Raw genomic sequence first — 18,939 nt, 5'->3', positions numbered from 1 at the left:
TACTGGCAACACTGTTGCCAGTAAGTTACTGTAGTTGCCATTCTACAGTAACTTACTGGCAACAGTGTTGCCTGTAAGTTACTGTAATTGCCATTCTACAGTAACTTACTGGCAACTTACTGGCAACAGTGTTGCCAGTAAGTTACTGTAATTGCCATTCTACAGTAACTTACTGGCAACTTACTGGCAACAGTGTTGCCAGTAAGTTACTGTAATTGCCATTCTACAGTAACTTACTGGCAACAGTGTTGCCTGTAAGTTACTGTAATTGACATTCTACAGTACCTTTACTGTCATGATATTTCACAGTTAATTTTTACTGTGAGTGTGATTTGCAGTTATAACTGCTTTACTGTAAATGTAGTTTATAGCATAAAACTGTAAATGTATTTTATAGTAAAGCTGGTCTACTGTAAACTTGTTTCACAACATAATGTCAGTTTTACTGTAAATTAAAGTTTACATTTTTTAATACAAGAATATTTTACCATAAACCGAAAAATTTCATAAAAGAAATTTTAGTCCAAGTACTGTGAATAAAAACAGGTATTTATTTTCAGCAGATTTGTTGAAATAAAATCCATTTATATATTCACAATGTCATAAAGAACAATGTCACAATACAATATAATGTGCTATAAAACAACAAAACCATAGAACACACTACAGGTCATGTCAATATTTTTTATGGCACATGTATGTAGCAACATGAACGTGTGCATCAAGTACCAGCCATAAACTATTAAAAGACTGACTTTAAAAAAATATATAGAATATACTTAACTTCATTTGAATATGAACTGTATTTCATTCAATATGGACACTTGAATGCATCTGGATCCAATAACAGTAACAATCTTTACATAACCTTTTCTATTTGTTCCACACTGTACAACAAAAGAACAACTAAAAAAATTGGGCACTACAAATTTTATGTACCATATCAGGTATGCACCAACATGAACACGTATATCATTCAAATGGTGAACAGTCAAAAACCAGTAGAGGCTGCATTGTCAGAAAACAGTTAACAGTAGCTTAAATGTGCACTGTTACACAATACATCACAAAAACAGTGCAAGTGTGATAATGTACTGTATGGTAGACATTCATATCAATAAATATTGTTATATCAGATGCATTTCCTACATCAGAAGAACTTTTATTCCATTCGTCAAACAAAATCAGTGAGATCCATCTTGTGGAAGCTGAACTGTAAAGAATAAGACGATGTGGGAAGTCATGAGATGGTCAGGAAGTTATCTACATTTTCAAATCGACAGGAAGGCTGACAAATTAAGCCGAAGTGACAATGTCCAAATGCATAAAACCATTGGTATAAAGCAGCATTAAGGTGATAAAAAAAAATCAATTGCAATGAAGTGATAATAGAAGCTGCATAAAGAATGAGCAGGACTGGCTTCACTTCAGGTTTTTGGATTGTTTATGGCAAAAGCAGTCAGTCAGTCTTCACTAATTCATACGATTGCGTACTGTATTGAGACCCTGCAAATGTCCCCAAGGAGACGATGAAATACAACATGTCATAACAATCTTTTTAGTCATTTTGTTGGTGGACAATAAGACAATAAAATAATAAACATTTGGTAAAATACTTACCTAGTTGGAAGTCCTCTATTCAAATTCAGCGAGTCGTTTGAGGAAGGTGGTGATCCGGGAGTTGACACTGACTACTTTCCTCTTGACTTCCCGTCTTGCGGCTTGTACTGACTTTGGCTGTGCATTTGGTACCAACATCTGGATTGATCCTCACAAAGAATCTTTTAACAGAAATAAAATATATTAATTGTATTTTTTTAAATGAAGACATACAATACAGCAATCAGCTATGGTTCTTCATCATCAGTCAAACTGTCATTAAATTTAATTCATAAATGGCTTGGTGTAGAGTACTTACCGTTGTATCATCTCCAGCGTGGTGGATGCTGACTCCTGATACTCCAGATTGAAGTCATAATATGACCCAAAAAGACAGCAAGGACGCTGGCAAAGTTATGTAGTTGCTCAGGCTTGAAAAATACCTTCTCCTCCATACTGACCATCCACCGGGTTGCAGACATCAAGCTATTTCCTAAAATAGACAAACCCTTGTCAGGCTAACGCTAGTGAGTAAAAGTACAGACTACCATAACTATTACATTGCTACAAAAAATTATAGTGATAGAAAATATTCCTCTTACCAAGCATGATTACCCTTGGTGTTGTAGGTAAGGTCATTTCCATCTCAACAGACATCTTGGTGGAAGATACCTTTGAAACATAAAAGGAAAACTCTTAAATATGAATTACTGGTAGTAATTTATATTTAAAGGGCCGGTTCACCCAGATTACAACAGGTTTTTGAGAACCTCACCCCGGAGACTAGACTAGACTTTACCCCTACATCCTGCTACCACTCTGAAACAACGGATGTGAATGACAGTTTGTGAGGCTAAATGCTAAAAGCATTACATTCCACAAATACAGTATCTGAATGGCTAAGTACAATATGGGTTAATGAAATGAAATGTTTGTGATTTGGGTGAATTGATACCTTTAACAAATTAATTGAACAATTCTGATTTAAGATGTGTGTTTTAAGTTAAGAGTCGATATAAAATTACATCAACCAAGATGAAGATTGAGTCTTTTTCTTCGAAATGTTTTCTTTTTCTCTGACGGATGTAGGACATTGCTCTATTCCACAACGAAACCGATAATTAGCTGTGTGTTGATGTTTCTTCACATGACTACAAAATTCTCTAAATTATGAAGTACAAATACTGCAGAATTTACACCTGTACATAATTGCACCTGTTAGTACTGACTTAACTTTACATTTGCAAGAGCATGGTTTAAACAGGTGAACAGTCCTTATATGTAACCAGGGTTGGAAATTAACTTTTTTGTCCACCTGCCACTGTGGCTGAACCAACTCAAAAAATAACAGAAACCACTTGAATGTTTTCCACCTTTGTCCTCATTTACAGACTCTTATACACTATGTTGGAGATGTAATGCTACTTTAGCAGGCTAACTAGCTGTAGCAAGCTCAAAGTTATAGATTAGGTTAGCTGCTCCTCTACATTTCCAGACTATTTTGTGGCTTCAAATATGTTTGAAGAGCTGTCTTTTTACCTGTTGCCTTGTCTTTTCAAGAGTTGAAACTATGTTAGCACTCAGCAGGACAGAACTGCACAGCCACTTGGAGGGAAAAAGCTTGGGAGTTAAAAAAAAAGTCATCTGACAAAAAGAAAAAAAAGAACAAGTTAGAATTCATCCTTGTTGACCTAGCTAATCTGCACTCTTAACATTTGCAAGGTCATGGTTTAAACAAATGAACAGTTATTAGATTATTTTATTATCTAATAAAATAATTAGATAATTAGTTATTAGTTATTTTTTTAAAAAAAGGGGGATCAATTATCAATTAACGTTATATTGTTCGACAAAGGATGTAACAACAATGCTAACAGACACTCAGCACTGAGCTTATCTCAACCCAAAGCTAGTCGTTCGAGGAAGATTTAGCGACAAAAGTCAAGCTAAAACCTTCGGTAAAATTAGCACCTTAGCTAACGTTAATTCCGAACCAGCTCAAAAAATAACACCATCATATTTTTCTATCTTTCACCTCATGCTAAGTAATAGCATTATAGCATGATGCTATAAGTTACGTTAGCTCCATCTAAAATATACATTTCCAGATTAGGTTTTGGCTTCAAACAGTTTTCTAAGAAGTGTTGTTTTACCTGTATTGCGAAGAGCTGAAGCAGTGTGAGCCCACAGCACGGCGACAGAGCTGCACTTGCACTTGGACGGAAAAAGCTTCGGAGTTTAAAACAAACGTCATCAGAAAAACGTTGGAAGCGAAGCCACCCTTGATGACGTAGCTAGATAAACTGCATATTAATGTTAGCTAGGATGTGAAAAAAACAAAAGTACATGCTCTCTTTCTGCCTTAAAAATATGTTAACCACTAAAAGAGTAAAAATACAGAAACAGGGAACCACGATGAAACATCTATGATGACCGTTGGAAATCAAATAGAATTCTTACATGGCCAGCGCAAAGACATTATAAGTGCAGTATCACTACTGCAATGTGTAAACAGTAAATTACAACTTCAAAACATACAGTAAGTTAATGTAATACTATGTACTACACCCATAATGCAATGCAAATTACAGTAACTAATTGTAAAGATGTTTTATGTTAGTTTTACTGGGCATTTTGCGGTATTTAGCTGTACAAAATACAGTAAAGGCTAACAGTGCAAGACATTATAAATACAGTACCACTACTGCAATGTGTAAACAGTAAAATACTGCAACTTCAAAACATACAGTAAGTTACTGTAATACTATGTCCTTTACCCATAATGCAATGCAAATTACAGTAACTAATTGTAAAGATGTTTTATGTTAGTTTTACTGGGCATTTTGCGGTATTTAGCTGTAGAAAATACAGCAAAGGCTAACAGTGTAGATATTATATTCAGCCTTCTACCACCTGAAGAACGTCTCCAGGATTAAAGGACTAATGTCCCAGCAGAGAGTTTAGTAGAGAAACTCATCCATGTGTTTATCTTTAGTCGTATTGATCACTGCAGCAGTGTTTTCACAAGTCTGTCTAAAATATCAATATGCAACTGATCCAGAATGCAGCTGTTTGCATTCTCACTAAAACCAGGCAGATGGAGCACATCACATTGGCCACTGGGTAAAATTTAGTTTTTGGCTCCAGAAAGCAATCACTTCTCATCAGCCAAGGCTCCAAATCCTTTTGTAGGAAACAAAAAATTAGGACAAGAGGCTGTGGTTTACCAGGGTAATTTTCTTCTAGCTTAACACAAATTATCAAGTCACAGACCCTTTATTTAACAATGTTGTAAAGCTTTATTTGCCAGTAGAAAACAAATTCAGTTACTCTTTGTGCCAACAGAGAGCAAAACAAACAGGAGAAATCAGAGACAGATGAGTTTAAGCAAATGTTTTTATTAACTTGATGGAAGTTGGAGAGTTTCCAGTCAGGTTTGAGTTTTATTTTGCTTTCATCAACATTAAATGATTTAATCATTCTTAAATCAAGTAGCTTCAACCTAATAAATAACTTTGCCCAATTTTACTACACCAGTTTCAGCAGATAATAAAAATAATCCACTGCAAAAACACAAAATCTTTGTCAGGTTTCTAATGTAACTGTCTTAGACACAAATAATTTACAAATAATGTTATAAGAAATTTAAGATATCAGAGATTGTCTTAAGTCAATAATTCTTTAATATTGATTTAATAGAAGTACTGGTTCCACTGGCAGATTATTTCAGATATACCAGCACATTTTCCTAAATTATAAGTGAAATAATCTGCCAGTGGAATAATATTTCATCAATATTAAGAAATTATTGATCTGAAACAAGCTTCGATATCTTGCTGAAAAGTCACTTGTGTGTAAGCTTTGTCCTATTTAAAGTAAACTAAGATATTTGCACTAGAAACTAGACCTAAAACTCATGGTAAGATCTTGTGATTTTGCAGTGTAAAGCTGAAGAAAGGAGTGTATCAGTAGAAAACGGGTTCTTTAAAAGACAGAGAGTCATCACTAATCCCTTTGAGAAAAGGATAAAGTAGCTTTGGATCAATCCTGCTTTACGGATCAGATACTGAATACCGTGAGGCAAGATTGAGGCCAGAATCTAAATAAAACTGCTGTGACATTCAGTCACATAGAGACAAGTTAAGAATGTAACTGGTAAATCCCAGAACCAGGGCAATAATTAGATAATATGCAGAACATTCACCTTGTGCTGGAGTAAAACAACAGAAACATTTTCTGTTTTAGTAAAAACAACCCGCCTCTTTCATCTTTCATTTTAAGCAATTTCAGCTGTGCAGGTAAATTGGAGTCACTTACATTCGTATCCCTGCTGCAGCATCTTGCACTCTGCAGGTGTGGGGCACGGGGACAGCTCACACCACTTTACCTCGTCACAGCGCCGCCCTGCTGTGCTGCTGGGGCAGGTGCAGGTGAAGTCGTCCCACCCAGAGAAGCAAATGCCCCCATTTAAACATGGATTTCTCTGTGAATGAGAAACAAACATATGCTGCATTATTGTCTGGCAGAACTGTCCTTTAAACCAAGGGGTTTTGGTTTGCTAGAGTTTTGGACTCTATAAAATCACAGCTGAAGTTTTAGGATATTTATAAATGAATAATTATGTTTCCTGCCAAAGCTGATGACAACATAAACTCCACTGATATGCAAATGTACGATTCTCAGATTTTGCAAATAAATCCTTCCAGCTGCTTCTACTTTAATAAAGAAACTACTCACACATCAAAATGCAGAAAAATATTCCCTCTTTCATAAAGCTTAGCTTTCAATATTACTGTCTGGAGGTAAAGACACTAAGATTTAAGCCTCCGGTTTTAAGTCATAGTAACGTACAACCTGCTGCTTTTATGCATTATATTGTTAACAACTTTAACTAACATGCTCTTCTGTTTTAATGGAATTTTGTTGGACGTTTCTCTGTGACCTGATGATGCTTCAGGTCTACATCAGATCAAATGGTTGTTCTACTTCGATTTGAGCTTTTTCACCAGTTTTCTCCAGTTTCAGCTTCTGCAATTCACAATGCATCTACTGTATTTCCTCATCACACTGTTTTGGAAATATTTGCTCCTCTAATATTTGGGCTTCACTTTTTAACCCTTTAATTACATCAGCCACTTTCCCTTTGGTCCTTCCTTGTTTCATAAAGATGCTGTACATGTGCAATTTTCAGGTGTTACACAACATGTAACATCAGTGTGTTTGCTTACACTGCAGGCGTTGTCTCCAGGGCAGCCCTGAATCACATTTTCTATTTGCTCAAGAGGATATGATGTCAGCGAAGTGTCCAGACCGAAGAACTGCAGCCTCACGTCGCCGATCCTCAAATCCTGGATGCAGCCTTTGAAAAACCCACCAAACTCTGAAGTGCTACTCTTCTCCGGCAGACCTCCAACAAAAACCACATCACCTGCGCTGACATCCACAGACCTTCCCTCCACTTCGCCTTGCTTCTGCCCCGCTACATACAGCGACATGCGACCATCCAGAACCTCTACAGTTACAAAGTGGACCTCTCCATCATGAATGGCTCTTTGTGCCGTCACGCTCTCAGAGTTACGGAGACGAACTTTGACCCTGCCGCCCACCAGCCACATGTGCAGGTATGGGCTGCTGCTGCTGTTGGAGAGCAGCAGCAGGAGTCCGTTCTGCCTCCGCGTGCGCAGGAACAAGGAGACGGAGAGGTTCTGACCCAGATCGTCACTGATGGCGAAGGCCGCAAAACTGTGAGAGTCCTCATTCCCAAAGCGAGCAGTAACATGTTCTGGAAAAAAGAGAGTCAATTTTTAGTCTGGAGGACATTATCATCAAGATCATGTGTTTTCATACGATGCACAGACACAAAACAAACTAAAAAGCCCAAATTTATTTAAGCTACGAAGAAACAAAGATTTATTTCTGTGTCTGCTAAATGAGAAAATAATCTTATAGATTTGAATCAGGTTGAAATTTAACTAGCAGTACAACCCTAAACATACAACCAGATCAATGCTGAAATAATTATTTGTATTAATCATGATGAATTGATTATTGAAACAATCAAGTCAGCTGATTAATCATTAACTGGAGAATACAGACTCTAAAAAAACCATTTACTGAAAGAACAACACATTCAGAGCAGTGAATAAACCAAAACTTAATTCTTTATTTGTGTTTTTAATGTATTTCATATATTGTTTAAAAATGCTTAAGTAGTTAAATGATAAATCTACGGAATGTGACAATTTTTATCCAATTAATCAATAAAATAATTGATTGCTAAAATAATTATCTGCAGCCGTACTACTATGTCAGAAAGGCCTTTTGAACTCGGATTTTTTTGAGATTTTATGTGACCAACTAATGCAAAGTGGTACACAATTGTGAAGTGGAAGTAGAAGTTTTCTAAATGTATTCACAAATAAAATCTGAAAAGTATGGAGTGCATTTGTATCCATCTCTCCTGATTGGTACTTCCTAGAATCATCTGTTGCTTCAAATCTTTTAGAGTATTTCTCTACCATCTTTGCACATCCAGAAAGAGAGATTTTTGCATGCTTACACACAGGATTACATCAGTAAATTCTGACTTTCTTGTATTTTATTTAGTGGTATTGAAATAAAGAGGGCTGCACACCAATGCATGCAACACCATCTATCCTTTTCCTTTCAGCTCACAATCATACAATAAATCTGTGTTGAATCCAATCCCAAAGAATAACATGAAGGCTTGGGTTTGGAACATGACAAAATTAGTATTTATACCTCACTAAACTTAATGCATTTTAAAAAGATCTGTATTAGTTTAGAGTTTCTGCAGAAATGTTGGAATTCAGTCTCAAAAAGTTTACGGTGGCCCTCATTGGAACGTGTTCTGTGTCAGCTGTCAGCACTTTCCACTCTGGGTCGGTCATCTTATTAGATAGTGAAACCACAAAGGAAAAAAAACAGGCTCAGGCCGGGAGAGCGCGTCACATAAAACCTTACGCAAGCTTCAAAACGTTTCCATGTTGATGTGTCAAAATTTGTAGACTTGCAGAAATGTGTTTGTGTCAGCACAAAAAGAATTTACACTCATAAAGGTGAAAAACAGAGTGCTTTCCATTTTACACCGAAATTAAAGAATCATCTGAAACATAAATCTAAAATGAGTGCAATTCTCTTCCTGCTGTTTTAAGTTTGTGAAACTATGTTAAAAAATGTGCGACATTTTCTTGCAGGACGAGATTATTTCCTAAATAGGATCCTTTGTATTCTTAATCCGCTACGTCGGATAAGAGGATCTTCGCCTGGGTCTCTTTGTTCTGGCTTTTGATTGGACTTGTCTCTGGCAAATTCTGTTACACAAATGCAGCTAAGGACGTTATTTAATTACCCATTTATGAAATTTAGAGCCTGTGATGTAACTGTTTCTCCTCCAGTTCTAATTATTCAAGTCTGGAAACTAACATCAGTTTAAAGACGACCCATTTCACTTCATTCAACAGCTTAGAAAAGGTCTGTGGGCTACACAAAACATGCTCTTCACATATTTTGAACAGAATCTTTCTTATATAATGACACTTTAGCCTGATCAGGTTAGCCTATATTGATCTCCTTTCAGATTGAACTGTTTAAGGGCCTCTTTCAGTTTGAGTGATTTTTTCGAATGCTTTGGTTCTTTGTCATAGGAGTTGACATGCAAAAAGAAATTTTGAATTATAGGTTCCCTTTAAATATTTTATATCTGACAAAAAAGAAAACAAAAACTAAAAGGTGCATTTATATATAAAGAAGAACAATTTGTCTCTTCCTGCTGTGAACTTACCCTCCTCACAGTCGTGCCCCTTGTAAGGCCTTGTGCACTGGCACTGGTAGCTCTGCCACAGGTTCTCACACCGGCCTCCATTTTGGCACGGCCCGTCCCGGCAGCGGTCCCTGTGGCTGCAGCCGGGCAACACGTTAACCGCTGAGTCACTCAGCCATTCCTCTGGTACAACGAGCTGCCAGTCTACGAACACATCACGCATGCACCCGATGAACAAGGGCAAACTAAACTCTTTACTGAACCAACTTTGGTTTTCGAGGGCCCCCCCTATAAATGTGTCCTGAGGGGAAGTGTCAAGCTCTGTCAGATTGGTTTGGACTGGGGTCACCGTGTGATACAACTCGCTCCCATAGTTTCCAGCGTCATCGAATAATGTAAGGCTCAGGATCTCGTTTGTGAGCACAACCTCCACAGTGTGCCACTCTCCATCCATGACATTATGTGGAAGCACCAGAGTATGGATCGCTCCATCAGACCCAATAGATTTCTCACTCAACAGCATCAGAAAAGGGTCACCCCTGTTCAGCCGAAGCTCCAGCACCATCCCCCTGATGTTCCTCTGGAACAGCAACGCAGATGGCAGAACGGTCTTGAAGCTCAGCGTGATGTTGGTAGTCAGATCAGCGTTCACCAGGGGGTTGTGAAGCAACAGGTAACCTCTGCGCTCAAAGGAAAACGTGGTCGGGGTGTTGCAGAGCGGTCCAGTATATCCGGGAGTGCAGGAGCAGGTGTAAATGTGAGTCGTGTCCAGCAGGAAGGGAGAGCAGGAGGCCCCGTTCTGGCACTCATGACCTTCACAGCCGACTAACTTCACGTCGCAGTTCGTACCTCCATAGAGAACGCCGTCACTCCCCTGTTTGAGGCATTGGCAGGTGAAGCCCCCGTCGATGCTCTCACATCGGCCCCCGTTTTGGCAGGGACTGGACTCACACTGGTTCACCACTTCCTGGCAGTGGGAACCTGTAGACAGAAGATATAGAAGCAGAAATTTTCAGAAAAGTCTCTATGATGCAAAAGCACCAAATCTATTTCCGTCTAGTTGCCACTGTAAATATCCATCCATCCATTTTCTAACATCCTTGTCCCTAATGGGGTCCGGAGGTGCTGGTTCCTCTCCAGCTAACGTTCTGGGCGAGAGGCGGGGTCACCCTGGACAGGTCGCCAGTCTGTCATAGGGCATACTGTAAATATCTTACACTTAAAATAAGACAAAACTAACTTGTGTAACCTTTCAGTAAGATATAAGATATTGTTTTATGTCAATATTCCTTGAATATAGACAAAAGATACTAGTTCCACTGGCAAGTTTTTCACTGATTACAAAACCTGTTATCCATATTATAAGAAAAAAAATGCAAATGATCTAATTTGTAGAGAAAATTTATATTTATTCCAAAAAAACTAGAATACCAAAATACTTGGTCAAATTTGGTGTTTTTGCAGAGTAGAACAACAATTAAACAACTAGATATTGTTCTCTGATGTAACTTTGAATTCAGATATTAATTGTGAAAATATTCCTGTTACAAAATCTCCTGCCAAGACAAATATGTATATTTTTATATGTGTTTTGTTGCTGTAAAGATATAGAAATGTGTTTTTCTGGTCAAATTATTTCCTCTAAAATCTCTACATGAATGTCTAAACTTAGCATTTTTAGATCTGACAAAGATTTAAATCACTGGTAAATGAATTTAATATAAATTTAAGAATTTAAAACATAAAAAATCTGTTAAGAATGAAACTGTTTGAATAAACCAGTAATTAATGATGAAAGAACCAGGTGACTTGTTGTGTAACAGCATTACCAAATCTACTCATATAAACACAAGCTCCAGTTTACCTGCCCCAAGCAACAAAATCCACAAAATCCATGGTGCGGGTGCCCACATCATGCTGACACGTTTGCAACCAGAACCGACCCAAACTTGTTTGTCTTCATATTAGTTTGTGTTTGCGTCCCATCGAAGCTCTGCTGCTTGTGTAGCCGGGTGCTCTGAAGCATGTCGAGGCGAATATGTTCAGTCAGGAGACCAGCAAAGCCAGATCCCTGGGGATTAAGCTAATGCTATTTAGCCACCTTACTGAGTCAGAGCCGCCGCCAACGGCAGTCAGTTTTTAGAACACAATTATCAGTAGGCAGCAGCTCACAGTGGGACCAACACTTGAACACAAGAAATAATGTGATCATTTTACAGCTCAAAATTTATCTTTCGCTACAAAGGAGATGGAGTTAAAATGTACAAGTTTAAAAGTTACAATTTAAAAAATGTTTCCACTCTCATTACTAGTAAGTCTGTCACAATACACAATTAATCAATTAATTCTTGATGTTATCATTTCCATTCTGATGATCAGAATTTCTTTTTATTTTGGTTTGCTTGTTTTCGAGGAGAAGCGGCATTTAGCATCTATGCACCAAAAATCTGGAACAAACTTCCAGAAAACTGTAAAATAGCTGAAACACTGACTTCCTTTAAATCTCAACTTGTTTAGACTTGCATTTGAAACATAATCAATTGCAAATTTATTGATGACTTGATGTTGTGTTTTTGTGTTTGTATGATGTAAAGCACTTTGAAATGCCTTGCTGCTGAAATGTGCTATACAAATAAAGTTTGATTGATTGATTGATTGATTGATTGATTGATTGATTGATTGATTGATTGATTGATTGATTGATTGATTGATTGATTGATTGATTGATTCAGAGACATCATGATCCAATATAAATAGTTTCAGTTGTTTGTAGTTTTTGTTTACTTTTATTTATAGTTTTGTGTTGCTGTGTTTTATTTTGAATTTTTTAAATATTTTCCAGTTCCAGTGTGGAGTGAAAAAAATTCTTTGAAAGGGCAAACTTACATGATGTCATTATCAAAATATTAGTTGGAAATAGACACTTTGATTGTAGACAAACTCAAAAAATTGCCATTTGCTAAAAGAACAACACACTCACTATTCCAAAACTGTACAAAAAAATATATACATTTTTCATTTAAGGTAAAGAAAACATTTTTTTATCTGTTAATACCCAGAAATTCTCAGAGCTCCTCAAGATCCAGTTTTCCCTTCACTTGGTCCAAATTCTGTAAAATATTTCCTATCAAGCACCTTTTGCTATCTAATTATTAATTGGTTAATCCAAAAAATACTCCACAGATCAGCCCCACACTGTGTTAATGTGAAGTCGGGCAGAAAGTCCTTACATGTTGAAGGATTTTTTACCTGCAGATGCATCATTTGCTACAAATATTCAAGCGTTCACTAAAGGAATGATATTGCATTTTAGGTGCTAAAATCTTGATTTACTAATTTAAAAGAAGAATTTTAGTAATTTCTTTCTTTATATTTTTATGCATTTCTAATATTATGCAAAATAAGCTTAAGTTGTTAAATGAAAAATCTGCACAATGTGATTTATTGATAGAATAATTGATCAGTAAATAGTTGTTAGTTGCAACCCTGGTTTCAGTGTACCTGCTGTTCCTGGAGGACAGATGCAGATGTAGCCTGCAGCATATCTGTGGTCGTATCGTTCAGGCAGCAGAGGCTCGCTGCCGTAAAGAGCCTGCCATGACCTCTCCAGGCACCTGCCACCGTTCATGCACGGACTGCTGCTGCACTCGCTTGTGTCTATCTCACAGTTACGGCCCTCAAACCCTGAAATTAGAAATCAGACTGCCGTTATGATGAGATCAAAACTTCAAGAGAACAAAAAAATTTCGTTTTTCTCACCCGGCCAGCATTCACAGGTGTAGTTACCCTGGTTGTCCTTACAGATGGCGCTGTTGAAGCAGGGATCAGAGTTGCATTGTGGCAGCAGCGTCTCACAGTGCGGCCCAGTGAATGCTGTGTGTGAGCAGTCGCAGCTGTATCTGAGACAATCACATATTACCGATATATATGAGAAATAAATCGGTAATATCTTTCTCAGAAGTTCCTTCAATCAATCAGTCATGTTTCTTTGTGCTTTATAAAGTGCTTTACATCAAAAAACGTTAAAAAAAAATAAAATAAAAAAAAGTACACTCACGAATTGAGAAACCAATGACAACTATTACATTTTTTGTCAAGTGCTATTATCAAACACAACAATACACATCAAAAATGTTGGCCAATGTTTCAGTGAAAGAAATTTTAAACAAGTGGGGTTTTAAAATAACTCAGTGTTTCTCCTGTTTTGCAGTTTTCTGGAATTTTGTTCCAGATTTGTGGTGCATAGAATCTGAATGCTGCTTTTCCATGTTTGGTTCTGGGGATGCAGATCAGAACCAGAACCAGGAAGCCTGAGAGGTCTGGAAGGTTGATACAACAACAGTAGATCTTTCATGCATTTTGGTGCCACGCTGGTCAGTAATGTATAAACTATAGCAGCATTTTATCTTCAGTCTGTTTCCATGATGGCAGCATTAACAGGCGTTTATCCGTACAGACTTACTCATTCACCCCGTCAACACACAGAGCCCCGTTTTGGCATGGCTGCTCCTGGCAATCGTCTGTGTCGATTTCGCATCGGTCTCCTTGGAAACCGACATGGCAGATGCACCAAAAGCCTGTGGCGTGGTTAACACAAATGCCGCGGTGAAGACAAGGCTGTGACTGACATTGGTCGACCTGGAGCTCACAAGTGGTTCCTGTGAACATCATCAAAGCCACACAGATGTCAGAGTCCAGGTGAGCCCAGCTGGACAGGCTGGGGGCGAAAAATAAGCAAAGCTTTCAGGTCAGCTGACTGTGATCAAGGGTTTCTTTTTTATGTCACAGGAAAGCTTTCCTTTTTGCAGCTGGTCTAAACTTTAGAGACAAACCATGCTTTGTATGCAGGATTCTAGCTCTGGGTTCTATGTGGGTTGTCTCCTGCAGAAAAATGAGGAGGATCTGAATGATTACCTTTTCGCAAGAGTTGCTAAAGGGTGGTAATATGTATTTATCAGGAACATAAAGCCATTTTATAACACATCAAGCAATAATGTTACCTTCACTTGTTATAAAAATACAGTAAATATCAAATATGACTTAAAAGAAATTTAATTTTGCAATTTAATGTGAAATCATACTGGGCCTCTGTCTCTTTAAGAAGCTCCTGCTCTAACAAATACTCATTCAGCACATCATCACAACAACATTTCTCCAATAAGTCTTTAAAACTGTTCTTAGGAGTGTTGGACTAAGCCAAATAAAAGGTGTTTGCTAATTGCTGCTGCCGCTAGTCTGGAGGAGCAGAGTAGAGGGGCTGTAAGAGGCAGAGAATGCAAGTATTTATATACTTCAAATGGCTACCTTTATTATTATTATTATGACAACAGATCAATGTCATATGAGAATAAAGTCATATTATTACAAGGTCATGGTAATAGGAGAATAAAGCCGAAATAATACAAGAATAATTTCATGACATTGCCAGAATGAGGACGTAATAACATAATGAGAATAAAGTCATATCTTAATAATGAAGTAGCAATTTTATTAAATCTCCTACACAAAAAAATATTTAAAAAATTAAAATGAGATTATGTTGAACATATTGTGACTTTGGTATCGGTATTATAAATAAGGAAATACTTTTTGTCAGATTTAGAAAAGATCATGCAAATGACTATCTAGTTTGGAACCACATTTATATTTACAAAATATAAATATATTTATTTGTATAATATTCCACACAGATTAGTCTATATGTATTGACTTGTGTGTGTAGGTCTCATATAAAATCTACACAAAAAAATCCTAGTTTGTGGTTGTGATGTGACAAAATGTGTTGTTTTGAAAGGCACTGTAAACCATAAGATGTTAAAATATAGATGTCATCCATACAGACTGTGTCATATTTATAAGTTAGCATAAGATAACATGAAAATATATTAAAACGTCATCCATAAAACTTCTACACATTTAGCTTAAAATTGCCGTTATAACGTCAACACTCACCTGTGAATCCAGGAGGACACAAACAGGAGAATCTGCCCACTCCGTCCACACAGGTGGCTCCGTTCCTGCAGGGCTGTGAAGCACACTCGTTCACGTCTATCTGGCAGTGAGTGCCCTGGAAACCTGGCACGCAGAAGCAGGAGTAGCCGTTCCCACGGGTTCTGCATATTGCCTGGTTTTGGCACAGGTTCTGGAGGCAAGGGTCTGGAGTCTGAGGCAGCTTGTCAGGGGAAACACCTAGGAGCATGATGTGTTATTTAATATCAAACTACAAAGATGTTTTCCTTTACTGAAACACATTCAAGATTCTTTATTTAGCAAAGTATACACCTTTGTAAAAAGAGTGAACATTGATCAACAAGGACCGCTTTCATTAAGTCTGTTCAAAATATCCTATAGTTTAGTCACAAGTCAGAACACACAGACAGAGTCCTAACTCTTCCAAATATTTATGATCCTGTGAGTTTCTGTAAATATGTGAAAAACTGCTCCTGCATGAAAGACCTTCTTTTCTTTTTGTTAGTTTTTTTAGAAACCAGAAAAGCTTTTAAAATAGTCACTAACTGGTTAACTTTAAATATTGTTTAATGTATAAAACTTAAACTGTATACATGTTTTTTTATTTTAGTGGAAACACCTTGAGGTGGTTTCATCTAAAAGGAGAGTTTGTTTCCATTTAAGTTTTTTCCTGAAACCAAAGAATGTGTTAGAAGAAAAGATTGTAGAGTCCATATTACTTATTACTTATTAACATGACCAAACAGATGCACTTCTCAAAGTCTGCTTCTGATTGGTTGATCAGCACCTTGTGGTGACTCCTTCCCCTCCAGCTGCTCTACGTTCTGGCACACAATCAGAGAAACAGACCCAGTGAAGCCTTTCGCTTTTTTGTCTAAGATGGTGTAACGTTCCTGCAAGATTCAGATTTTGTATTTTCTCCATATCTGCGACATGTTAAGGGACTTTCTTTCTAAGTCACAAGTATTCGAATCCAAAGTGTGGAACCACTAAAATATCCAAATTTCTTCAAGATGACCCATTATGTTTCTTTCAATAGGCTGCGATAGGTCTAATTTTCATTTTATCTAAGCACGTTACATAAAATGAAAATTCCTCTTTAACTCTTCATTTTCGCTGTATAATTGTGTTCATTTTAGTATTTAATTTAGGGTTCATCTGCCCAAGGCTACTTCTTCCACATGGTCGCTGTGTCCTCTATATGAAGCTTTTGGCTAATTACAAACAGGTTTTCTTTCAGTTGTCTTACCAATACTGCTTCTTTTTGCAGGTCTTCAGTAATTGCTGGATTTGTGGACTGCAGGACTAAAGGCCAATGCATACTTCACAAGAACAAAAAATATATATATGTTCATTCTCCCAGAGCAGCAACGAACAAAACATCATTCTGAAGATGTTATTTTCAGAATGATGGCCAAAAGATGAGTGATTAAAAAAACAGATCTGAAGGAAGGCTTGTCTTCAGATGTATTGAAATGCTTTTTGGTGACAATCAGCCTGTACTTTCCAAATGCCCTCAAAGTATCACATGAATATCAAAAGGAGAAAAGACCATTTCTAAAGTGTGATTTACATGACTAGTGCAGGAAAAATTACTAATGCATTAGAGGGAGCGAATTGTTAAGATGTTTTAATAATCATGCAAAGTAATCAATCTTCAAGAGTGCAATCAGTCTGAGAGACCTGAGAGACCTGAGAGACCGATTAAAGGACATCTTCTCCATCTCAGAGACCAATCATCTGTATTTAATGGAGGTCAATCAATTGTACAAAGGACCAGCTGGTATCTCCAGAAGCTACCATTTGTGTCTACAGAGTTTGATTCAGAATATGTTGGCGAGTGATGAATTGACCGTATCTGTATTAACGAGAAGGACCAGCTGGTACATTCATTACATGTCCATTTTACTCACAAGCACAGTGAAATTAAAATAATTTGAATGCAATTGTCATAGAGGATGTCTGATTTATTTTTCAGCTGAAACTAGTGATGCTTTGAGACAGAGCTCGGTAAAATTCAGAGCACACAGCCCCCCTTCTGCAGCGTGTAAGGGCTCCTTCAAATGCAAATTACCACTGAGGCTCTTTGTTTGGGCCTATCAAGAGGTCCTCATGTTGGGGACCCAATCACCTCTGTGCTGATACACTTTGCTGCTGTGTGCCTCTGTTTCAGTGGAGATAAGAAAACAGGTTTTTATTGGATGTTTTGGAGAGAAGTGGAACAATGAAGAGAAACCCTTTTTTATGTGAAATCTTTTCTCCCCAGTGTCCTGAATCTTTTTGAGGGTCATTGCTGCCCCCTCACTGTTACATCATCTTTTCAATGTGCAGACACTGTACAGAGCTTAATGATGTCATCCGACAGACATGTAATTGAAATTCCAACCATGAATTGGTTCAAATGCATGAAACAAGAATAGAATTACAGGAAACAGGATTAAAATATTCAGAAATTACAAGATTAAAAAGGATTTTATTGGAGCAAAAAAAGTTGCGACTGCAGTTAGTTAGACTTAGGCTGCTATATATCATCATCATCATCATCATCAACTTTATTAATGAAGCACTTTATACACCAACAGGACCAAGATGCTGTACACAATCATAAAATACAATGTTATTAAAATAGAGAAGACTGAAATATAAAAGACATACAGACACAATAAAACAAAGTATATTGTTATATATATATAGATATATGTATATATGTATAAAATGGTTATTCCACCAAATATTGATCTCTGAACTCTTCCTGAGTTAAAACATTAGTATTGTTGTTTCTAAATTAATATGAACTTGTTTCTTTGCATCTTTTTGGTTATTTTGACCATTTGTCATGTTCTGCAAATAAAAACTTAATTTTTGCTTTGAATTTCAGAGACATGTTGTCAGTAGTTCATAGAATAAAAGAACAATGTTCATTTTTCTCAAACATATACCTATAAAAAGTAAAATCAGAGTAACTGATCATATTCAATGGTCTCTTAATTTTTTTTCACAGCTGTATAGTCACATTTTATGTGATTTTATTTATAATCTCATATTTTTATATTGCATGTATAATTTGGCTTGTTTAAAAGTTTTTTTAATGTAATTTTACCACGATCAAAGTTTGGTTTTGTTACCTGTGCCAAGATTTCCTCAATATATTTTGTATTTGAAATCATGCTGGTGTGATTAACCTCTGTCTATGTGTCGTAAAAATGTCTTATTAGCAGAAGCATAAATCAGTGTAAAGCTTGACAACAAATAAGAATACATGCAGCTAATAACAGCTAAAACTCGATACAGAGTAATAAGAGTGACTTACCATCTAGTAGAAGCTGCGAAGAACTAAAAACTATCCAAGTAAGAATGTCAAAATTACCACAGCGAGTAAAATGCATTTTCATTGCGATGAACCATCCTGTTCGTGGAAGTCCAGTCATGAGTGGATCTGTCTCAATGTCTCTGTCTGCAGCTGCTCCGCCGCGGTTGTCAGCGCCAGACCCACTTGATGCGCACTTCTGCTCCCTTCGAGTTGGAGCACCATCCGCTACAGCCTCCATCAAAGAAAACAATTAAAGAGTGAAGCGTGGCGCTCAGGG

General features: G+C 37.1%; 1 protein-coding gene across 2 annotated transcripts in view; it reads right to left on the bottom strand.

Annotated features, from left to right (window-relative positions):
- The window catches only part of crb1 (crumbs cell polarity complex component 1), a 32,830-nt gene extending 13,970 nt beyond the window's left edge, over window positions 1–18,860 (bottom strand). The window contains exons 1-8 of one of the 2 annotated variants that reach the window (XM_044130501.1): window positions 18,663–18,860; window positions 15,335–15,571; window positions 13,845–14,040; window positions 13,142–13,281; window positions 12,884–13,066; window positions 9,404–10,363; window positions 6,828–7,381; window positions 5,917–6,082 (exon numbers count right to left, since the gene is read on the bottom strand). In XM_044130501.1, coding sequence (XP_043986436.1) covers window positions 5,917–6,082; window positions 6,828–7,381; window positions 9,404–10,363; window positions 12,884–13,066; window positions 13,142–13,281; window positions 13,845–14,040; window positions 15,335–15,571; window positions 18,663–18,780 — 2,554 coding nt within the window. In that variant the 5' untranslated portion in view covers window positions 18,781–18,860. The remainder of the gene's footprint in view (window positions 1–5,916; window positions 6,083–6,827; window positions 7,382–9,403; window positions 10,364–12,883; window positions 13,067–13,141; window positions 13,282–13,844; window positions 14,041–15,334; window positions 15,572–18,662) is intronic. The other variant, XM_044130500.1, reaches the window with a different exon arrangement.
- Window positions 18,861–18,939: the final 79 nt, after the last annotated feature.

This window comes from Gambusia affinis, linkage group LG10 (genome assembly GCF_019740435.1).
Source record: "Gambusia affinis linkage group LG10, SWU_Gaff_1.0, whole genome shotgun sequence".
Taxonomy (NCBI): domain Eukaryota; kingdom Metazoa; phylum Chordata; class Actinopteri; order Cyprinodontiformes; family Poeciliidae; genus Gambusia; species Gambusia affinis.
This window is presented reverse-complemented; position numbering and strand designations above follow the sequence as displayed.